Source organism: Pholcus phalangioides, unplaced genomic scaffold (genome assembly GCF_987345545.1).
Source record: "Pholcus phalangioides strain wild (caught in Gottingen) unplaced genomic scaffold, Ppha-v1.0 ptg000031l_1, whole genome shotgun sequence".
Taxonomy (NCBI): domain Eukaryota; kingdom Metazoa; phylum Arthropoda; class Arachnida; order Araneae; family Pholcidae; genus Pholcus; species Pholcus phalangioides.
In genome coordinates, this window is record NW_028301621.1 from 8,430,076 (window position 1) to 8,453,989 (window position 23,914).

The 23,914-nt window shown below is 34.9% G+C and overlaps 1 protein-coding gene across 1 annotated transcript; it reads left to right on the plus strand.

The window, feature by feature from the left end:
- The first annotated feature begins 2,388 nt into the window (after positions 1 to 2,388).
- Slu7 (Pre-mRNA-splicing factor Slu7) lies at positions 2,389 to 19,394 on the plus strand. The gene is made up of 15 exons (XM_089252809.1): positions 2,389 to 2,496; positions 3,049 to 3,208; positions 4,795 to 4,942; positions 6,265 to 6,345; positions 6,489 to 6,653; positions 8,537 to 8,611; positions 9,406 to 9,540; positions 9,675 to 9,772; positions 9,892 to 9,959; positions 10,071 to 10,267; positions 10,584 to 10,688; positions 13,071 to 13,181; positions 14,908 to 15,033; positions 16,969 to 17,121; positions 18,901 to 19,394. Exons 2-15 carry the CDS (start codon positions 3,054 to 3,056, stop codon positions 19,072 to 19,074), a joined length of 1,791 nt encoding a protein of 596 aa, XP_089108935.1. The 5' UTR covers positions 2,389 to 2,496; positions 3,049 to 3,053; the 3' UTR covers positions 19,075 to 19,394.
- Positions 19,395 to 23,914: the final 4,520 nt, after the last annotated feature.

A 23,914-nucleotide genomic window follows, 5' to 3' on the forward strand; every position in this document is an offset into this window, starting at 1 on the left:
TCTTAACTGGTGGGGGAAATGGAAAGGCTAGCGGGGCAAAATCCCTCCCCCCCTCAGTTAACATGTTAAAAAAAGGCCTGCTCTGAACGTATATCTCCGTTTTTCCTTAAACCTCACTGTCTTTGTTGGATGGGCATAACAAGGATGGGCATAACAAGGATGGGCCAGGGCCTCTCCCCTTTCTTTACGGGAACACTCCCAAAGGGATTAAGCCCCACCGCACTAAGACAAGTGTCAGAATTTCTGGCGCCACGTTGTGTCTGTGGTCAACTTCGAAAGTCAATAATTCTTTGCAGTGCAACATTTTTTGAATAGCGCAATCGGAATCATGAAAAAAAAAAGGGTTAACCAAAAAAAGTACATTTATCTTCAGTCTTTCGGAAATCATAATATAAGAGATCATAATATACAATAAAAAATTAACTACAAAATCAACATAATCTTTTGAAGTTCTTGAGGAGTCGAGGTTCTTGGTTCTAGTCGAGAGGCTCCTGAACCTTTGAAAAAGTATCCTTAATTTTTGTTTCCTTTTTTTTAATCAATATTATAATTTAGTTGTTGTTCGGGCCCATGGGCCGGATACAAGTTTACGCCTATGCAACTGTACATATAAACTTACATTAGAAATCATCACATCAGATCGTAAGTTACTTCCGGCCAAGCAGGAACTAACCCAGAACCTCATATTTGTTCAGGGACCTATTACGTGAGACGGCCATGTATGAAATCCCCGGGTCTAGGTCAATTTGTCAAGTTCAACTTGTCGCAGGACAATTCGTCGCATTCAATTTGTCGCAGCGTCAATTCGTCGTGCTACAAACTCGTCGTGGTACAAATTTGCCGTCACTGTATCGTCAATTTGCCGCGAAAAATTTGAATTGCTTTATAATTCATATGTTTGTTGTGATCTTATAAATAGGGTAGTTGCTTTAGGCGTAGAAAATGGAACAAATTTTTTTTGGACATTGGAACGTACATCAAGATACTAAATTGGGATCCAATAAATTTATAAAATTTAATTTTCACCATATAAGCCGCATTTCTGTAGGGATTTCCATTTCTTGCAGCGAGGGGCGTTGGGGGGTGCACATCGAGATAATAAATTGCGATCAATGTGGCCGTCCCAGCACGATTTCCGTAATTCACTATTAAATGCATCCATGCAGAGAATATATCTTTAAGGAAATTTTTAAGACAATGTAAGTTTTATGTGTAACAGCTGCGAAAAGTCTTATTTTCAAATTATATTTTTACAATGCGATGCACATTTCAAATCACTTTGTATTATCACATTGAAATAATATTCAAACACTCCGACCATAGGCGACAGAAACTAGGGGCTGATACCATTTGAGCCGCCCCCCCCCCCACTCCAATAACTCATGAGTATACAATGTAATGCACCATTTCGCTTCCTGATTACGGGTTTGGGTCCCTTATAAACGGAATGAATGGCGATTTTCGCCCCCCCCCTCATCAATGTTTCCTTCATGTCGGCACCTTTGACTGGCCAAGGATGCTGGAAGTTTTGGAACTTGTGGGTTCTTGTCTTGATCTTGAAGTAGGAAATTTTGATTGATTTCTGAATCATTTCTCTGGGTGCTCATACCCATTCCATAAAGTACCCTGCCCACCAACAGTATCTCTGTCTCTGACACCACTGCAACTGTCAATCGATTTTTGATATTTTTTTCAACTCTAAATTAACAACTCTCCACTAAGAAGAATGAAATCAGACTTTTAATTAGCCCATTGTATGTAACTTCATGTGCATGACACTCATACGGCTCCAGTCAGCAATTAGTAAAAATTTCTTCTTACAATACAAGTGAATTAACATTAACAGACAATATAAGATTATATTCAGAGGTATATTTCATGGGTGAGGAGGGGGGGGGGTTGTCTCAGTTTTGCTGACGTACGCCCCCCCCTACCCAAATGAATGAGTACAGAATCATTTAGCGCAGAAATACGGGACTATTTTTTTTGTTCCGTGTATTTGCTATTAAATACTTTAACGCCCCCCCCTACCCAAATGAATGAGTACAGAATCATTTAGCGCAGAAATACGGGACTATTTTTTTTTGTTCCGTGTATTTGCTATTAAATACTTTAACGCCCCCCCCCTACCCAAATGAATGAGTACAGAATCATTTAGCCGTGTATTTGCTATTAAATAATTTTTTTGTCCCGTATTTGCTTAAACGCATGTCCCGCATTTTTATATGGTCAGCTGTAAGCAAACCGTGGTTGAAGAACCGTTTAGCCGCCTGTGTCTACTGACGTGGATCCGCTATGGTACGCTTGGCGAAGTTTTGTACTTGGCGATATAAGGGGGACCGGTCTCTGCACTCTACCCCCATTGGTAGCGGTCTCTGCACTCTACCCCCATTTTATTTGTTTACATACCTCTGCCACAGGGGCACTTGAAGAAGACATATCTCTATGAGATAAATTCATTTTCCTCGGGGAGCAGTCGTTCATAATTTTGGATAAGTAAGCATAGTTATTTTAATCGAAATACATATGTATATTATTATTTCATGAGGACTTATTTTAAGTTAATTCATTTATATGATTGTGATGTTTGTTATGGATGTGAATCATGATTGTTTTTTTTTCTAATCATGCTTGACATGAAGCTCCGTTATTATTAGTATACATTGACAATCTTTGGGTGTGCATGGATTTTACATCTCGTGATGCACCCTTGGTTAACACCAAATCTACCTTGTCTTCTGAACAGTCTTGTAATATTATGTTGCTAGCATAAGTTTTTGATCTATTTCTGGGATTTATCTGGAATTGTTTAGAATTATTTGTCAATCACACAAGGGATAACCTTATAGTTTCATAAAGCCTTTTATAAACTGAAGAAAAGAGTGAATTCATATAGCAGGGGGGGGGGGCGGTGGCGTGTATTTTTTTTTGAGATTTTATTCATGAATTAATTGACATCCTAATCAAACAGTTTTCCATCTTAACCCGAGTAAATGAGCCCTTATGTTGGATGGATTTTTTAAAATATGTGATTTTTACAATTTATAGCTGCCATGAATTCTGTTTCAAGACCAATTTCGGAAATTTTAAAGAATCGGGATGTTGAAGAACCCAAAAAAAGAACTCGGGAAGACTGGAGGAAAGCTAAAGAGCTAGAAGAGGCTAGGAAAGCTGGTAATGCACCAGCTGCTGTTGATGAAGAGGGAAAGTATGTTTTTTTTTTAATAGTTAATCTATATTTTTATCTTCAGTAAGAAATGTTTTGTAGCATTTTTCTATTTTTTCACATTATTGACAGGGTGCAACGATTTGGATCAGCTTGATTTAAATCACAAAATTTAAATTTCATTTTTCCTTTATTTGACTTCAATGTTATTGTAGACCTAACCTAGTATGGTATGCGTGTTATTGAAATGTGGTAAAGTTCTTCATTAAAAGAAATATAGAGGATCCAGTAAATATAGACTAGAACCTAGACTTTGCATACAGTGCAGAAAGATAGCTGTTTTATTTCTAAATTTTGTGCATGGAAAAAATTTCAGAAGAATATAGGGAACTAAACTTATAGATATAACACCACTAAGTATTTGCAATGTATTACAATGGAGCACTATGTTCCCTTGATAATAAAAAAAAACCAGAAAAATTAGTCTTAATATAAAGCCTGGAATTTTATCTGATTTTAAGTAATATTGGGTATTGTACTAACATATAAATACAGTTGGAGTCAAAAAATTTTGCTTGTTTTTTACCAAACTCATTAAATCTGTGAAAGAATAAATATGTGTAAATTATTAAGCAACATCATGCAAGTCCCAAACACATCATAATAAATGCATCCAATCAATTGCATGTGCATGAAACAATCGTCAATATGTTTTTCATTTAGTTGATGCTGAATGACCTTTTTTTTTTGTTATACATCGAGTGAATTGAGAAACCTTGCATCATATGCGATACTGAATTGCCACCAGGCATTCACTTCAAAAAGGGGAATTGAAATAAAAACATATTTCTGTAGAAGAGATATGTTAATCCATGAAGTTAATTTGGGCTCAATGATCTTTTTATTTTACATAAACACTTACAACATTACAAAAACACATGAATTTTGGTGTTCATATTGTTTGCTTGTAGTTAATTTGTTGCTTATTCATTGATGCTAAATTAAATTTGAGAGATTGGGTGGAAAAAATAGGTAGGTGATATGAAAATGTTATCTTAATGATTAACAAGATTTGTTTCAATTAATAAGCAATCAGTTGGTTTTAATAAATAAATCTGACTTAAAAAAAGATTTTTTCATACCCAGACTATTGGAACTCTTTGGATAATATTTATGTTCTAGAGATGCCCTCCTCCCTATTGAAAACGTTTTGTAAAGCATTGCTAGAACTTTCAACCATTGTTATTCATTGGTATTTCTTTTAAGGGAACCTTAAGCTGTGGCTCTGGGAACTTTAAGGCTCTGCAGGGTCCTAGATGAGAAAAGCTGGCACTGGCAGAAGTATTAGCTGTGCATAAGTCACTTTATTTAAAAAAAAACCGACTAATTGACTTGATTAAAGCTGTAAACTTTGAGCAATATTTTTTTACTAGAAATTGATTGGAGTTCTCTTTTAATTAATTTACTTTTATTTCTGGTCACACAAAGTTTTACGAAATTAAGTTTATGTTTATAGGAACTTAATTCTGTTAAGCTCTTAGTCTATGCATTTGATACAAATTATTTCTTGTATTTTGTATCTTGAAATTATAATTTTTGTGAATCTTTAAATTCTTTTATTTTTCTAGAGATATAAATCCTCATCTTCCTCAGTACATATCTACCGCACCTTGGTACTTTGGAGCTAAGACAGCTACATTGAAACATCAGCGACCACAGGCAGATAAACAGAAACATTATGATCATATCAAGGATGACTATATTCGTGGATTGAAGGTAGTAAAAAGAATTTTTTTTTCTTCCTTTTTAAATCAAATTGCTACTTTACAATACCATTATTCTCCCATCTCTCTCTTACTGTCATTTGGTCTGGGGCAGGACCACTGATAGAAATATAAATAAACTTTGTGTTCAGCAGAAGAGATTTTTACATCGTATAACAACATAGCCAAACCACTTCTGTTGACCAATCCTTTTTCCCCGTATAAATATACTACCACTTGCAAGCCAACCAATGCGGTTCTTCTGCGGCCGATCAAGTCTCAAAAGTGCATATAGAGAACAAGTCAATGACAGTAGATGTACGAAGCTTGCCGCGGAGACTTATGTCCAAATAACCTCAGATGATGCCTGCCACAGATGTGGGCGAAACGTCAGGGAGAAAATCTCCTAGACCATGGCCTAATAACCCGGAAATCGTTTGCAAGCCATTTAACGCCGGCCATGAAAGCCTCAGACAATATACTACCAGTCTTTTGCTTCTATATGATTTTTTTTTATTTCCATTCTCATGTTCAACACAAATTCAATGATTACACAAGTAACCCTATAATAACCCCAAGAATCATATCACATCATTAGATCCTAGCACTAGATCCCGTATTCATCTGATACCAGCCCATTCCAGAATTAACATTTTCTACAATAATGTTAATTATCTTGGACCTAGAATTTTGAATAACCTACTAAAATCCGTTAAACTCGTAAATAGTTGGTCATGTTTGAGAAGAAACTGAAACCATAATTTATTACTGATGCACCAACCTCTTGTATGTTTATATGTGATCACAATACATATTTTTAGTTAATGTATTTTGCTGTTGCCATTGTTTTCACCCGGGGTGAGGGAGATTGTTGGATCTTACTAGGATCTTTTCCTTCTCATCCCATCTGCATCCATGTAGCCTATATATACATGCAATTATTAACAATTCATGTACCTGTGTAATATGTGTGGATGAAATAAATTTGAATTAACTTATGGGACCGATTCTATCGTTAAAACCACACTTTATGATAGGCTTACATTATTACCTGCTTTATTTTGTGATAGTGAGTTCATTTATTGTAGTGTATGCTTTAACATCTCTTTAAAATGGCAGTTTTAAATGGTCTTGTAGAATTTTGTTTTTATTAGATTATTTATATCTCAAGTGTGTCAAAAATTCTGAATTTTTGTTAATTTTATTTTAGATTAGTATGTATATTGATTTTTTTCATTCTATCATTGGAAATTCCAAACATTTCTGTGAACCCTCAGTTATCATGCTAATGAATTTGTTACTTATATTGTTCTTTTTTTGTCATATTTATTATAGGGAGAGATATCAACAAAATTTCGGAAAGGTGCATGTGAAAATTGTGGTGCAATGACTCATACTAAAAAGACATGTTTTGAGGTAAGTTTTTTAATTTATCACCTCTCGAGCATTGCTAATTCTAAGATATTCAATGAAAATTTGCCATTGTAAGCCAAGTCTTTCTATTTTAAATTTGGTTTTCGTTATTGCAATAATGTCAATTTTGTCTTCAATTTTTTAAGAGACCTAGAAAAAAAGGTGCCAAGTTTTCTCAAGAAGGTTTTGCACCAGATGAAGTGTTGCCACCAAGTCTTGCTCTCGATTACGATGGGAAGCGAGATAGATGGAATGGATATGATCCATCGAACTACCAGACCATCATAGATGAATATGCCAAAGTTGAAGAGGTAAATTTAAGGTTTCACACCACACTTATTCATTTCTTTTCATTTGTGAATAACTTTTTTCTAGTGACTTCCAATCAACAGTGTTTATATACTAGTAAGGTGTGATTATGTGTTATATGGGGTGGGCAAAAAGTTTGTGGATTCATAAAAACCAGAAAAATAACCGAAATAAAAAACTCTTTGCAGGGTTAGCATTGCTAGGTCATGGGAATTTTTTAAGATGGAAAAAACTAAAAAAAAAACTGATAAGTTGCGCTGACGTACACAAATCAAAGGAAAGATACGCAAATAACGAACAGAATGCCTCCAAATTGTTTATTACAATAGTATGTGTTCCACATGACCATCACCACAGGGGATAACACATTGCAGGAAAGTAAAAAAATCCAGCAACGGCAGATTGCTGGCAGATTTGTGTGTCAAATCTGGAGATAGAGGAAGCCATTGGAACCTGCAACACCTGTAATGATTTTGCCTTCCCCAAATGTCTATCAGGAATGGCTTGATTGAAGTAGCAGACTAGTTGCTCCATCTTGTATAAACGTGACGGTAGAAAGTGCATTTCTTTCACGCAAACATGGTACGACCTTCCCGCGCAGAAGTGTTAAATAACACTGCACATTTACCGTAGCCATTTTCCACCCATTTACTGGGCACTGTGTTACAAAGAAGAACAGTCCTACGATGAACGAACCTGTGAACCCACACCACACTGTCACTTTTGGAGAATGCAATGGTTTCTGTGTGTGCTCACGTGGATTAGACGTTGTCCAGATGCGACAGTTATGGGTATTAACGACACCATGAAGGGAAAAAAGAGCTTCGTTTGTCCACAAGATGTTAAAGACTCAGGTGGGATTCTGTTCACTTTTGGAGAAAGCCTACCTCGCAAATTCTTCCCTCTGTACAGTATCCGCTGGTAAAAGTTCATGGCACGACTGCAATCTGTATATGGGTACAGATCAAGGATTCCATGAAAAATATTGTGCACCGAGGATAGTGTTAAGCCCAGGTGTCTGGCAGCTTCACGAGCACTGCTGGTCCCTGCAGCTGATTCGGATGCTAACGCTTCCACTTTGGCTGGAACACGTGGCAAACATGCCTTCCTTAAACATGGGCGCCCAGCTCTTACATGATCCTCCAGCATTCCAGTTTCCTCAAACCGCTGAACAAGCTTTATGAAGCCTGTTGCTGTTGTAGGCCCTTTTCCAGTCCTCACATTCTTTTGAACTCTGAATTTACACAAGGTAATGGTTGCTGATTCCTGGTTCACGTAAAAAAATTTCACAAACAAAGCTTTATCCTTCACTCTCACAGCATCCTTGTTCACATACACGGTTTACAACGGTGAACTGGTTGTGGATTAGAAGCGCAAGTTCTTGTAACTGTCTCATTTGCATATTTCCACTGAAGTCGTTTGCACCACTGCCATCTATTGGCTGTTTTTTTAGTGATTTTTTTCCAGTCATAAATCCAGTGACCTAGCGATGCTAACCCTGCAAACTGCTTTTTATTTTGGTTAGTTTTCCGGTTTTCATGCATTTTTAAAGTTTCTACTGACTTTTTGTCCACTCAGTACATTAAGCTTTACTTTGGAAGGTCTTTCTCCCATTAAGGCTCATAAAAATGTATTTCTAATGCAATTAGGGAGTATAACAAACCAAAAATAGTTTTGGAAATGCTAGTATGAACCATCTCCTATCTGCCATGCTTGTATTTAGCGAGTTCAATTGTATCACCCATTAAATAATCTAATTTATAATGTATTAATGAGGGCATTCTTTCGGAATGGCAAGCATATTAAATTACTGATCCATTTGTTACTTCTAAAAATCTCGGTTTTTCAAAAATAATTATTATTTTTATTTTTTTTAATAATACAGGCTAAACGTCATTTAAAAGAAGAGAAATTGAAGCAGGACTGTCTTTCAGGAGAGGCAGTTCCAGCTAAAGAGCAAGTATGTGCGTCTATAAGTGTTGCTATATTTATATTTGTTGATGTAAAAAATGTTAGATTGCAAATGAACACTTGGGCTACTAACTTATTTCTAATTTTTTTTAAAAGTGAACGCTCAGCTCATGGTGACAAGTTATTACCCACCTTCTCCGGGATGAAATATATTTCTCCTTTTAGCCTTTCTCTTTGGAAAAAAATCAACGTTAGCTTTTTTTTTGCATAATAAAAAAAAAAAAACATAACTGGTTTTCAATTTCATGTACTTTACTTCAGAAAAAAAATCTGTTTCATCACTCAGAAGTAAATTAAGTGGACTAGTTTTTTTAACAGGTTTGGAATGTAATTAATAATTAAAGTGGTGTGAATGATGATGAAATAAAATTGGTCATAAGCCACATTTCCTCTAACTTTTTTTAAACCTATATATGTGTTTTTTTTATGTGCATGATAAGATGATATGCATGCATCAATGGTTATTCAATTATTTATTTTTGCACAAAAGAGTTTTTCTATGAATAATTAATTGCACGTGCATGCAGCTTGAAGAGAACATTAGTCTTAAGTGCTAGAGGTTTTAAAGTGCATGGGTCATGAGTTGGTGACTCCTGGTCTCCAGGGGGATCTTCAACACATGACCCACAGAGCTCTTCGGTAACGTGTAGTATAGCTTAGTGGCCTCACCAAAATGTTTTAGGTTTCTTATGGTGTGTCAAGGGTTGAAGGTGCCTTCAGTATTCTTTGATAATATACAATATATACAGTAGTATACTGTTTTTATTTTGAATTACATTTTAGAATAACGAAGGAGATCTTGATGACGATGAAGATGAAGAAAAGTATGCAGATAATGCTGACATGCCCGGTACCAAAGTGGACAGCAAACAACGAATCACCGTAAGAAATCTCAGAATTCGAGAAGACACTGCGAAGGTTAGTTCTACAGGTTACTAGTTATTAAAGATCCACTGCAAAATACCATGAAAATCATATTCTTAAAATTTTGTTATGTGATTATTATCATTAAATAAAAAAAAAAAAAACAATTCTCTTTTTTTTATTAACAGTATTTAAGAAACTTGGATCCCAATTCTGCTTACTATGATCCTAAAACTCGAGCCATGAGAGACAATCCATATAAGAATACTGGTGTTCCTGCAGAAGAGTAAATAGATTTTTTCCCCATTGTACCAATATTTATTTTTTATTCAGTTTCGAGTCTGAATTTTCTTGTCTTTACAAATATGTTTCAATTTTCACCTACTATCTTTGTTAATTTTTCAGGCTGCAATATGCTGGGGATAATTTCATTCGCTATACCGGAGATACAACACATCACAGCAAAACACAAAGTGAGCATTCTCGTTTATAAATTCCTATGGTATTTCTATTTTAAAGTTCTACTTTTTCAAATATTACATTATGAAATCTCTTGTAGTTCATTTTTTTCATTATTTGTTCAGTGTTTGCCTGGCAAGCATACGAGAAAGGAGTTGAAGTTAACCTTCTGGCTGAACCTACAAAAGCTGAGTTGTTACATCAGGAATTTGAAGTAAAAAAGGAAGAAGCAAAAGAAAGCATAAAAGGGGGTATACTCGACAAATATGGCGGAGAAGAACATTTGAAAGTCCCTCCAAAAGAATTGATTTTTGCTCAAACGGTAATGTTGTATAAAAAATTGAGTGATATATTTAATATAACCCCATCCTCCCCATGAGCATAAGTGCCACAGTCTAAAAGAGAATTTCTTCTCACTCTTTTGGCTATAGCAAAACTTTACTTATACATGTGTTTAGTAAATGGTTCTTTGAAAAATGGTTTTTTGAATAATTTTTATTTCAATTTGATACTATTTGCATAAATAAATTTTTTAAGATTTTAAACTTGCATGATTTTTTCCTTAAGAAATAAGTTTATATGACAAAGATGGATTGTTGTATTTATATATAAATATATGTGTATATTTTTTTTTGCAGGAGGATTATGCCGAATATTCTAGGCATGGCCAGGTTATTAAGGGCTCGGAAAAGGCAGTTGTTCGATCTAAATATGAAGAGGATGTGTTTACCAATAACCATTCTGTGAGTTTTTTAATATTTCAGTTTTGAGCAAAAATCTTTGTTTTCATCAATCATTTTTTTATTCAAGTGATTTTTATATTTAAAAAAAATATTATGCAAGTATTATTACTTGGATTATATTCCAAAATATGAAAGACATTGTATCTTAACTTTTTGCAGTCCTATGTCGAGATGAACTGGACATAGGATGGCATCAGAAACAAATGACGCTTTATGTTACAACCGCTTCTTGCGATACTAGAAAGGCCCCCGTGAATTCGGCTTTTTAGCAGAACTCATGAGCTATACAAAAAGCTGTAAAGGGACAAACATTCAGGGGCCTTCTTCACTGCAGGAAAATGTGCTACAAAATATGAACTGCACCAATGAAAGAACAAAAAAAACCTCTGGACTGCTCAGGGTTAAATGTCAACTCTTTCTCATGGGTGGGATTAGTAATTTTTGTAAAACATTTGGTCAGAAAAATGCTTATAGTCAGTAAAGTTATGAACAACATTTAGTATTTATTAATAATTTATTTAAATACTGTTTAGAATTTAATATTTCTTTTTGGAAGAAAACATCAGATGTCTAGAAATTGAGAATATCCACAGAAATTGTCATATAATAGAGCCCTAATAACTAGTTAATCAATACCCTTTCCAACACTGATCATTGAAAACTCAGACTGTCTCATTCAAGAAAGAATACACCGAGGTGTTTTTCCAAAATTTGAGACAAAACCAGAAACAGCTTAATTTTTTGTTTCATCGCTTATTTTCCCTCGTGTAAAAATGTCTTATTCCCAGGATTCTCTTCAAGAACATAATTGGAAATTTTCCATCATGTAATGATTGGACCCTGCACATCCATGTGGACCAAAGTAAAATGGCCTAACCCAAAACGGCCATCAGTAGAACAAGGCAAAAATTAATTATATTTACAATATACCTTTTACAGATAAAAAAACTTCCATAATTCTTATCTATGTGAGGTGTTGGCCAGCACAGCTGGATTGTTTCAACAAAAAAAATTTGAGAATCACTCCTGTGTGCAGCAGTAAAAAATTATAAACGTTTTGAATCACCTCTGCTTGAATGAACTTTAGTTTATTAACCCATTAAAGACGACTTTGATTTTTAGAAAGAAGAAAAAAACATTGAGTGGAATCTACTCCCACCATTTATTGACAAAGAAAAAAAATTAAAATTTTGAATTGCAAATTTTCTTACCAACCCGCATCAATGGGTTAAGACTCAATTTACAGGGTTCTACTGTGTAATTGGGAATGTAATAGTGACATTTGGAGAAACCTTCAAGTATTTTGTTTAATTGTGAAGCATAAAAGTGAAATGGTTAAAAAAAATGGCATAAAAGTGAAAATTACAAACTTTATCATCCCTTATTCTTTGCAATTGAAGAGTTAGTGGAGTCATTTTCGTTCTCTAAAATTTTCAAATATTTAATTTTAATGTTGACAAGAAGGTAACTCTTCTTGGATCTACATCCTCAAATGGAATTTCATCTCTTCTGCAAAGCTGCTCTGCAAAAACTGCAATCACATGGTATTTTCACAGAAAGCAATCAGCCCTGCAACATTCAAAATTCGTGTATTCAACAGGCAAAATAACCTGCTGAGTTGTTTGCTTCTGAATTAAGGAGACACATGGCAGCACTTTTTAAACACGTGACACATTTCTCAGAAACAAACTTCACGTTAGGTACACAACACATACTCAGCGCATTCTGATATGCACAAATTCATTAAAAGTTCTTCTGAGGAATGTTTATGTGGTGCATACGCTGGTTAATAGTTTTTAATGGGCAGTGTATTATACTATTACTTATTAGTTTTTTCTTTTGCTATTGTATTGGGTGGCTGTATTTTGGTTATGTTTGACTTCCATATTTTAAGGGCATATTTTTTTCAATCACCTCGTTGAACAAAATGCCTATTGTGGCCTCTGTGTTTCTATTTGTATTAGTAGTTACAACATTGTATAATGGTACTTATGCAATGGTTCTGCACGAAGTTTCAATGCTGAATGTAGGCTACATTCGTATTTCTTTCAGAGAGAACCAACCAACTTTTTCTTGTATTTGACAAAAAAAAGTACAAAATTATTTATCAAAAAGTTTGTGTTTGCCTTTTTGTTGGTTCTTTCTGAGTGTGTATTAGGCAAAGGTTTATTTACTCTTCTATATTCATATTTGCATAAAGCAAATTTGTATTGTAAAATAATGAACAGAATTATTACTATTATTCATTGAGAAATTATGATTATTGTTTATGTTCGATTGCAGTATACTGATGATTGATTGAACTGAAAAAAATCTCCATTTTTGATTTTCATTATAAATTTTTTAACAGTTCTTTGATTGTGCACTGTGCTTTGTTTGTAGACAATATGGGGCTCTTACTGGAAAGATCATAAGTGGGGCTATAAATGCTGCCATTCATTCGTAAAGAATTCCTACTGCACAGGCACTGCTGGGATCGAAGCCGCTGCTGAAGTGAGTGAAATCAGTTTTAAAAATAACAGTAGCTTGCTATACAATCCGACCCGTCTAATAATCCTGCATTTTCATGCTGGATTCCTTCAAGTAGGGCTTAGTCAAATCAAAAATTAAAGAGACTTCAACTATGGTCAAAGATGTTTCGTTAGTCAATGATAAACATTGTTGAAATTTAAGTTTTACTCTAAAACCATGGGGCCCAGGGCAGATACACTACTTGTGCCCATGCGAAATCGGGCCCTGTCTCTGCACTGTTTACATTATTTAAATCGGCTGGACAAATTGCAAAAAATAAATAAAAAAAGCGGCAGAACAATTTTTTAGATGCCAAAAAGTTTTTTACCTTAGAAAAGATCCAAAATAATGCTTCTTTTGACTTTTTCAGGGCATATTGATCCTCTTTCATGTTGGCAGATATGTTGCTATGAATTTCAACCATTTTGTGCTGCTCCCAGCTTGCATTTTAGAAACTATGCAAAGAAAATTTTAGACACCAATACCAATTTTTTAATTGCCTCGGTCTGATATGTTCTGATATGGTTTGTTAAACTGCTCTGGAGAGCCACTGATAAGCATTGAAATCTGGGAAAGGGCACTGCAAGTAGCAAAAGTTTGAGAACCCATGACCTATGTAGATAGTAATATTACTCTCTAGTCCCATCACACTTTTCAAAGTGTTGATACTTTCTACTTATAAGGATAAATCCTCTGTACAAGTACATTAAATGGCTCGGGGATCCATGATGTTCTTAAGTCAGCCACCTCGTTGGGCAGTTTGCCTGTAGTGGCGTTGTATTTGTATTTCTCTGGCCCCTTGAGTATCGTTATAATGGAGTTTCACTGTATATACAGTGTTTAGGTTTGACCCCCCCCCCCCAAAAAAAAATACATAATACACACATTTTAGAGGAAAATATGTATACACTGCTGTAATGACCGAAATTTTCTGCAAATGAATTTCTCATCAGATTCAGAGGAGTCTTATAGATGACTTCTGTGATGTCTCTAAAAAGAGAACCTGAGATCAGACAGAGCAGGAGATCACAACAGCTAAGCGATGGTACAATGTAGCCTAATCCAATGCATCGTTTTCAACCTTTTGGACATTGTGGGCTATTATTAAAATTTTTAATGAAAGCAGTAGGCAATCAAATCAAACTTTTGTATTCAGAATTGTATGATGATATCCATATTTAAAAGCATAAAATTTTCACAGCAGTACTTGTGATTTCGCAAAAAAATTTTATAATTCTGAATACTGTAGTATAGCTTGGTCTGGGTTGCATTAGAATTATTATTTAATCACTGTTTAACATTAAGTAGGTTTTTTTTTAAAGCTCTGCAGACCATGACAAAAAGCTCTTGAACCACAAATTCCATGAAGAAAATGTTTTTGTACTAATGTTCTGCTATCCCCTAAAATTATGTTTCTTAAATTAATCTTTTTTGAATCACCCTTTATATTCAATTTAAAATTGAAAAATAAAGTAACATGTCCCCCTTCCCTCTTTCACTCATGTTTCTAATTTTATTTTTGAGGGCGCAGCAAACAAAAAAGTTTCCGGAATCTCTCTTTTAAAGTAACTGGCATTTAGAGAAAGACCAGATTAACTTGAAATTATCAAAATGAGTCTTTCAACAAGTTAAATGTACTGAATTTTTTAAATTTTTGTTGAATTTCTTCCATTTTATCTTATCTTTCATTTTGTTCATATCTTATTAGTCAATCAGATATCAATTGCAAGGTTCAGCTGCTGCAGTTACTGTTCTTGATTATGAAGACGACAAGAATGAAAGTGATGTATGCAACAGAAGTCTCTCAGCCAAAGCTTGTGAGAGTACTGATGAGGTAAGATATTTTTTGTATAGGTCTATGTATTTTTCGTATTCTACATATTAATTCTTCAGCAAGTTTTTGATCTTGTTATCTTGTGGCTGAATGACTTCTTGAATATTAATTCTTAGGCTGGGATTACACTCTAAAAGTTTCATGAAAGAAATTTTATGAAACTTTTCTTGGCAAATGCAACTAATAAGTGTATCAGTTAAATTTGATCAAATGTAATCAACAGGCTTATTGGTTGTTTTTCAAGTTTTGTGAAAGATTTTTTTTTATCAAACTTTTGTAGTGCTATCTTGGTTTTAGTTGAAATTTGTGATGCAATCTGCAAACAGCATCTTCTATAGGATACTTGGAGCGGGTTTGACGAAATTTTCTAGTTTGCCACTAGAAAATCGTTATTTGTGCATAAAATTTTTTGTATAAGCTAGTTGAATTGCAGTCTAGGGATGTCAAAAAATTTCCTGATTTCATAATTGTTTCTTCCAACATCTGAAGGGGGTTTTTAACCATTCGACAGACAAGGCCATATATATCCGGTCAAGAACACCTTTTTATTTTATTATTGACAAGCCCAGACATCTTGTAAATGTGATTTCTCAGTGGAATACATTTTCTCATACCCTCTACTTAGCACCTGCTGAAAATCTGAAAAAAAAGCCTACTTCATTGAAAGAGGTATGGCTATTTAAAAGGGATTTTCTCTCTGCCTATCAAACTGTTAAGCCTAATAAAGTAAAAAAAAACCACATTATTTAGGATATTATTTTTTTAGATGAAAAACATAGTTTAAGCCAGACTTAAGGGGCAAGTGGGCTCTCCCCCCCCCCCTCCCACTGCTTGATAGAAAGATGCTCAAAATCCATTTAAAACAGTATCAAAAATTTTAGTAAACTCAGACCTGCCAACTCTCAGGATTTAGGCGGGAGAACTCCGGATTTTTCATTCTTCCTTCCGCTCTCCGGATTTTGGCAGAAAATTAGATTTTACGTGAGCTTTCATGTTGTTGTGACATCAATGACTGCTGTTGTCATTAGGGAAAACACCCATAGAGGTCAGCCATGTTCATTTCCATCGAGCAGCCGTAAAAAAGTTTTGGTGACCACATTTAAGCAACTGGCAAAGATGTGCCTTTGTTTATGTAACGTTTATCGCCAATCATTTATCAGGGGCATGACGTTGGTTGCCGAAATTATTGTATTCCATTAACAGCTGTGCGGTAAACACAAGTTTTTTCATCAGCAGCTTTGTATTTTGAAGTTTTTTTAAATCGTTTCCTCCGATTAAATATGTCTTCATGTCTGGATAATTACTTCATATTTAATCTCCTGGGCTTCGTATATCTCTAAGCGAACTCAATATTTCAAAAATCGAGAATTCAATACAATTTTTAAAATTATTGATGTGACAGAAAACACCACAAAATTTTCGCATTTCTACAGTAAAATCAGCAATTTTAACACTGATTTCTATGACGATCACCCTTTTCCTGACCCTCAAAGTGATGATGATTATGACGTCTATTCAAAAAGCCTCATTACTGAGAGTATTGAAAATGTGGCAAAGCATTATAAAGGCATAAATTATTATTCAAATAGTAACAGGATTAGAGAAGTAACAAACCATGGTAAAGGCATATACACGTCTGAAACGCATTGCTAGGGAACCACGGTAACCAAAGTAAACATTCCGAAAGTGATTGTTGAGACCCAAAAACCATTGTTGCCCGACAGTTTTTTGCCCTGCTCTGACGAAATTTTAAAGTAGCCTATCGTTCAAGTCAGGTCCCATGTGCTATATATGCAAAATTTGGCGACGATTGATCTAAAATTCTAGATTTGTATATAGAACACACACACACACACACACACAGAAAATCAATTTTATATATATAGATCATGTTTCATGGTAAAAATTTGAGTTTTTTTTTCTCGCTGATTTCAGTCTGATTCCAAAGTGGAAAAGACCAAAAAATCGAAAAAGAAGAAGAAAAAGAATAAGAAGCATAGGAAACCTAAAAAAACAAAGAAAGTTTCTTCTGACTCTGAGGATTCAGATGAATCTGGAGATGAAGACAAGGATGAAGCTTTACAAAAAGTGATTTTTTTCATCGTTTTAAATTACAAATTACTTTATATCTGTACTATATCAAACTGAATTTTGTTAGTCTGCATAAATTTCATAATGAAATTGAACTCAAATACTTGCTCTTCCTAGACATATTAGTTTTAGAAATATAAAACAGGTTGACAGTTGCACTATTGTTTTACAAGGAAGAGTAAAGGACCTTGTTTTCACAATATGGTATACTTTAAAATATCACTAGTCAATTTTATATGTGTAGGATATCTGTCACCCCTTAATGAGAGCAATGAATAAATAAAGATTTCTTCAGGTTGATTTGTTACCCCATGCACAAACTTCTGGGAGGAGTAGGTGACTCAAAGATGAATCAGAATTACATAGCAAATCAGGAACACATTTGTTACGTAATAGATAGAGTTGTTAGGGAACTTGCAAAACATCTGCGCTAGTAAATTGCCACTCAACAACCAACCGCAGAGGTATTATGATGGAAGGTTTCACAAATGCAGAGTTAGTGGACAGTGAGAAGCAGGGTTCCTCCTGACGTTTTATCAATTGTAGCAATATGGGTAATCAAATGGAAAAACTTGTAGCCTAATGAGCGAGTGAACCTTAGCCAAATTGACGTGTCATAAAATGTGAATTCCAGAATAACTGCACCAAATGGACACTCGCGATTCAGCAAATTTGATCTTTTATTAATTTGCCAGATTGAATATTTTGTCATGATTTGGTGCAATGGTGATTGGCAGCACGAACCCGGTGAGAAGTATCTTGTTGCATGCATCTCTAGCCATCCGAGAGATACCCACTGTATTTTGAAACATCTGAGTCCATAAGTTGCTTATGTCAGGCTTGTGTTGCAGCTGGTGGAGAACACCTCCTGTGAACTCTCTTAATATTGCAATTGTTGCATTTTGATGAATTAAATAATGTACTTCACTTATGTGTTGCTCTTTCATTTCTTGTGTTTTCTGGACACTATTGTGTGACATGTGTTTTCAAACCTGCATTTCTATGTGATTCTGATTCGCTATTGAGTTACCCACTTCTACCGGAATTTTGTACACACAGTAACAAATCCCTATATATTAAAAGATGATACATGTAGGATCTGTGGTCTTGATATTTTTACCAGTTGGCTACCACTGATCTAGATGGAAGCTGTTTTTAAATTCTTTGCTGTAACAGTTTCCTTAAGCGCCCAAAGTCTGCACACTAATTCTTTTCTGAGCTCTCTGAATGTTGGCGCACCTACGTTTTGGGCCATTTCTTATTAAACTATTATTAAAAAAACTCAACTGACTAAAGTTAAAAACTCAAAAAATTTTGCACCTTCCAAATGAACTTTGACATTTATTTCCCCAAGGAGGTATGCCACAAACTTTTTGACAATCTCACTTTTTGACGAGGTTCACAACACTGACACACATATCCCAACATGTACCAATTCATTAGAAGTTCTGCAGAGGAATATGAACGAGGTATATGTGTGGTTTAGAGTAGTAGGGTAAGGAATGTGGTGTTTATTCTGTGAAACACAGTTTTACAGGTTGCAGCTATGTGTTGCTGCATACATTGAAGAAGCAATGGAAAAAAAATCATAATATTTATCACATTACTTTCAAACAGAAGTTCTTTTTCAAATATTTCAAAATTTGAAAACAAATTTTACTGTCGAAATTACTTCCATTAAGCTCGCAAATGACTGTGTTTTCTTCTCTCTCTACAGTCACATGTCTGTTGTGTAATTCTAACAAGAGTAATATATGTTAATTCTATATTTTCAAGGCTTTGAAAGCAGAGGAAGAAAGAATCAAAGAGGCAGACAAGCTTCTTGCCATGGATGAAAGAAAACGACCTTATAACAGTATGTATGAAGCCAAGGCTCCCACAGAGGAAGAGATGGAGGCATATTTCATGAAGCGACATCGGCCAGAAGATCCCATGGCTGGGTTTTTGTAATTTTCATATTTCACAGAATTGGAATTATTTGACATTTAAATGACCTTGACAAACTGATATTTGCCAATAAAGCCGCTACAGCTTTGTATCATTTGAACCTACCTAGAGATAATTGGCATTGTTTTCAGTTTTGCATTTGGTCAATTCAGTTTTGCAATGCTCAAACTGTGTAATATTTGAAATTAGTCTGCATGCATGCTCTTATATTACAAAATATTATATGCTGACCCATATAATCACAAGTATGCATGCATGTATAAAATAAGTTGGATCTGTTATGATCATATGTACATATGAAATTTTAATAAAAACTGTAAATAGGGAAATGTTAATATTGATATTTTTAATCGGTATAGTAATTTTAATTAACACTGTGTTGTTTATCATGGGGAAAAAAAGGAAATATTTGTGACCAAATTATGGTAATTGTAAATATTATTGTGAAATATAAAAGAGCTGAATCAAAAAAGGTAATTTCCATTCGGTACTCTTATTTCTACTACTAAACCAGACATGCACCTCCTCCTCATTCTTCTGCGGAATCCTAACGATTTGGTACGTGTTGGAATGTGTGCACACATATAGTGAACCTTCTGTGTAAAGTTTTATGTGTAGTGCTGCCATCTGCAATAAATTTTTTAAACTGAGTTTTTCCTCAACTCTCATAGTGAGTGAAGTGTAATGAATGAATAATTATACCGTTGTAGGCCTGTTACTCTCTGCGGCAAGACTTTTTAACCGGGAGATCGGCTCGCATTCGAGCCTTGAAGTTGGGAACCGCAGAAAACCAACTTCAGCCAACCACCGCTGCGGCAACAGTGGGGTTTGAACCCAGATCCTTGCGATGCGAGTCCACTGCTATGACCACTCGATCACCACAGCAGCCTCTTATTTCTACTGCTACCAATACCAAGGTTGGATTTCTTCTGAGACAGTGGAAGAAAATAAGAACGTGCATTATAATTATTGTTTATTTAAAGTACACATAATTAATGCTTGTTATTTCACCTCATTGGCAGGGATGTAAGAGCTGCGCCAAAACAGTTCTCTTGCTACATGGTGCGCCAAGACGCCGAATCCCTGCGCATTTGCGCCAATTCTTGTTTGTGGTTCGCGGAGGAACCGCTAATGCACTGTAGTGCTTCAAATACCCGGAATTTAGAAGAAGAAAACATGAAAATTTTGTTCACGCAGGGGTGCAAGAGCTGCGCCAAACCGCCGAAATGGTTCTCTTGCTACATGGTGTGCCGAATCCCTGCGCATTTGCGCCAATTCTTGTTTGCGGTTCGCGGAGGTACCGCTAATGCACGTAGTGCGTCAAATACCCGGAATTTAGGAAAAAGAAGCATGAAAATTTTGTTCACGGGACGCGTTCTTTCCGAGACAAGGAAAAAGATATGGAAGGGAAACTTCAATTTTTTTCACTTCCCACCATCTACCACAATCGCGTCATCTCGTGACCTTGGAAAGTAGTACTACTTTGAAGTAGTCCAATAACGGTCCCGTACCGTTATTGGTATAACCCGCGGGCTATCAAAGTCCCTGAATCAATATGCCGAATTTTCCGATTTCGAAGTACGTTTTTTCTCCTGCGGGTTATATACTGAAAATAACGGTAATTTCTCCGCTACCAACCTGCGTTCAAAGACAGCGTATCTACGGCGTAAATTCGCTTTATTTCCCGCAAGATTGCACCCGCGCCTTTGCGAAGAATCAAAAAGAGACATTGGTTTACTCGTTTAAATTACCGAAATTTTTCGGAGATCGTTGGAAAAAAACGGGATCTGTAAAAACTTCAGCTAAAATATCCATAGTTTTGTCGTCTAGCCACTATGCGGTCGTGTGGTTGCCGATCGTGACAATTTCACATCGCGAAAATCCGGATTTGGCGAACAGGGCCCGGCTCGAGGAAAAAATCTCTACCCATGCAGAACCTATTTTTTGTGCTACCGACCATGTTTTTTTTAGTCGACAAAGCTTTTTTCACCCTTTCAACTCCATTTAGCAACTCTCCTAGAGCAGCGCCCAATGTGGCCGCACGGTCCGCCCCTGCATTGGTGTGGGAGGGGCATGCTCTTAACAATAGTCAAAGGAAGGAGTTTATACTAGGAGCATGCTCATTTTATATATACATAACTTCTGTGAGATACCAATAAATGTCCTACCTTTCCAAAACATGTTGTTGGAGAGAATGAAATATTTGCACCCTCTCTGGTTTTTCGCATTCCCTCTCATGCATTGCTGGGATTGTACATTACTCCTTTTCACATATTTCTAGGATGTTGCTTAACATTGTATCACCAACAGAACTATCAATTATGAGTGATGAATGGGTTGCACCACAATGCAAAGAATTACAAGAAGTGAAATCAGTTCAGAGAATAGATATTCTGCAGACATATTGTAACTTTGTAACCTTGAAAGCAGCACAAAGTTCAAAATTTTGCCAGTTTTGGTGAAGGCTTTTTTATCTTTAGCACATGGTAATGCAGACTGTGAAAGAGAGTTCAATGTTAACAAAAGTATGTTTGAACAGCCAAAAGATCTGTCCATATAATGCTTTAAAAGAATAAGACACACAAAATCTTATGTTCAAGGGCATGAAAAATTCAAAAAAAATTGTCATTAAGATGTTAAACTTCTGAAAGCGACTCGTGATTCGTATAGATAATATTGTAAGACGCTTCAGGCTGAGAAAAACAGAAAAAAACATTTTTAATTTATTAACATGCTATTATGTTGAGAAATTGTTTAAGTAAATAAGGTATTTATATTTTTCTCATTTTTTGCATTTCGCTTTTAAATTTAATCATTTCTTTAAATTCTGTAAGAAGCTAAATTTTTTCACGGAAATCCTTATTATATTCTATGTGCATTTTTTTTTGCCATATCAGGATGAATAAGATTTTGGTGTTCAAGCAGCAGAAATTCTTGCTGCCTAGGTTTTCAGTATGCATGGTGCTTAATTTAAAGAGTGTCTAATAATTTTTATTCGTCATTTCAGTAATTCATGTTTTAGTAGTGACAGATAAGATACTTCAGAAAAAATTTAAATAGGCTTTAATTTGTGAAGGAAATTTATTTAGAATTTATTCATTCCAACCCATTTTTGGCAAAACTTTTGGCATTTCACAGAAAAATTACTCCTTATATTGCAGATACAGTTAGTTTTTAGTTCTGCTCCATTTTCAAAATTTCTGCTCTAAAAATGAAAGTTTCTGCTCTAAAAATGAAAGTTTCTGCTCCAAAATGGATGAGGGACGCTTGCACCCCTGCATTGGTTGTGAAATGATATCAAATAAGTTTTAAAACACTATTTTTTCAGCATTTATTTAATATTTAATATTTTACCAGGATGTGCAATATACAATTTTCCAAGAAAGCACACATATTAAAAATTAATTCAATTACAAAATAAAATGTTCATCTGAGTTTAAAAAATATATATCTTGTGCATAAAATTTTATGGTAAAAAATGTGTTAAGAAAAAGCTGTTCATCAGCTTTCTCCACAAGTTTCATATGTGCAACAAATTTTTCTAATTAATGGATGATATTTGACTGGAGAAACTGAGATACACAAAGGCTCTGTCGCAAGAAGCGACATAAGCACTTTAGCCCCCAGGCATTCCTGGCAAAACCAGAATTTATTGACACATCAAAGATTACATATAGTGTACCGTAATTAAAATTATGTGAATCAAAGAATGAAATGAATCAAGTGGAAGTGCAAAAAGCACCGATAATAAACAATAGATAATATTTAACTGTAAAGAGTATTATGTTGCACGTAACAAAAAGTGTATACGTATGTTAGGAATCATGTGACTATTGTGTGGATGACAGACTTTCCCTGTGCTATAAGACCAAAGCTGCTTGGAGACAAGATATAACAGCCAATTGCTTTTAATTGTAATATTTTTTAATCATCATGAGTGACTGAGGTGGATAGATGCAATTAAAATTAATTCAAATTAGAAATTACATAAATAGTTCAAAGATTCAATGAAGCAACTGTAACCTATTTCTATAGCAATTAATGTATCCGATATAGAGATTGTAGTGCTGATTCTTGTGATGAGTGGAAAAGGGCTTTTTTTTACAAAATGCTGACCCTAAGCCTTAGTTCTAACAGGTGGCAAGGAACTGTGTATGAAGCCAAAGCTCATACACAATTCCAAGGTCAAAATATAGTAACTTGATTTTTTTTAAACGCATGTGCAAAACTTCAGTGATACTATTCAAAGTACTTTTAATTTAGTAATATGGTAAGAAAGGGTGTATTAAACATTTGAAATTCCCAAAAGCTGTGATTGTTGAAATGCTTCCAATTTGTCCTGCAAATTCAACAGGTTTAAAAAGAATTTGATATATATTTTTGGATTCATCCACTTGATGACAGCACCAGCAAGAACACGAAACAAGCATAACTCTGACATTTATATGTAGGGTCATGTATGAACACACAAACATGTTCCTGCATATACCGATTTGTTAGAAATTCCCTAGAGGAATGTTTATAAGGTGTATGTATAGTAGTTTTATGCAGAAAAACCGTTTTACCTGTATTTCATGCTTACCTCCCAAATTTCTTCAGTTTAGTGAATATTGTATTTAGAAACAATTTTTTTTTGTTGGAATCAGGAGAGACGGCAAAAACTTTCTAATTTGGTTTTGGGACGCACAGGAACTGTATTAAAGTTCATTTTTTTTAATGACATTAAATTTTTTTTCAACATTTTGCTAGTAAAATCCCATACCCGCTGTTTACTATGCACAGTGTATATTTTCAAGGGCCTGAAGATTGATTATCAGATAATGCTGGATGTAGGGGATAGATA

What these genes read in the sequence shown, in the direction of transcription:
- Slu7 (XM_089252809.1), top strand. Translation starts at nt 3,054, where the DNA reads ATGAATTCTGTTTCAAGACCAATTTCGGAAATTTTAAAGAATCGGGAT. An exon ending in ACTGGTGTTCCTGCAGAAGA is followed by an intron (nt 9,773 to 9,891) that starts GTAAATAGATTT and finishes TTAATTTTTCAG; the next exon opens with GCTGCAATATGCTGGGGATA. An exon ending in AGGATGAAGCTTTACAAAAA is followed by an intron (nt 17,122 to 18,900) that starts GTGATTTTTTTC and finishes TATATTTTCAAG; the next exon opens with GCTTTGAAAGCAGAGGAAGA.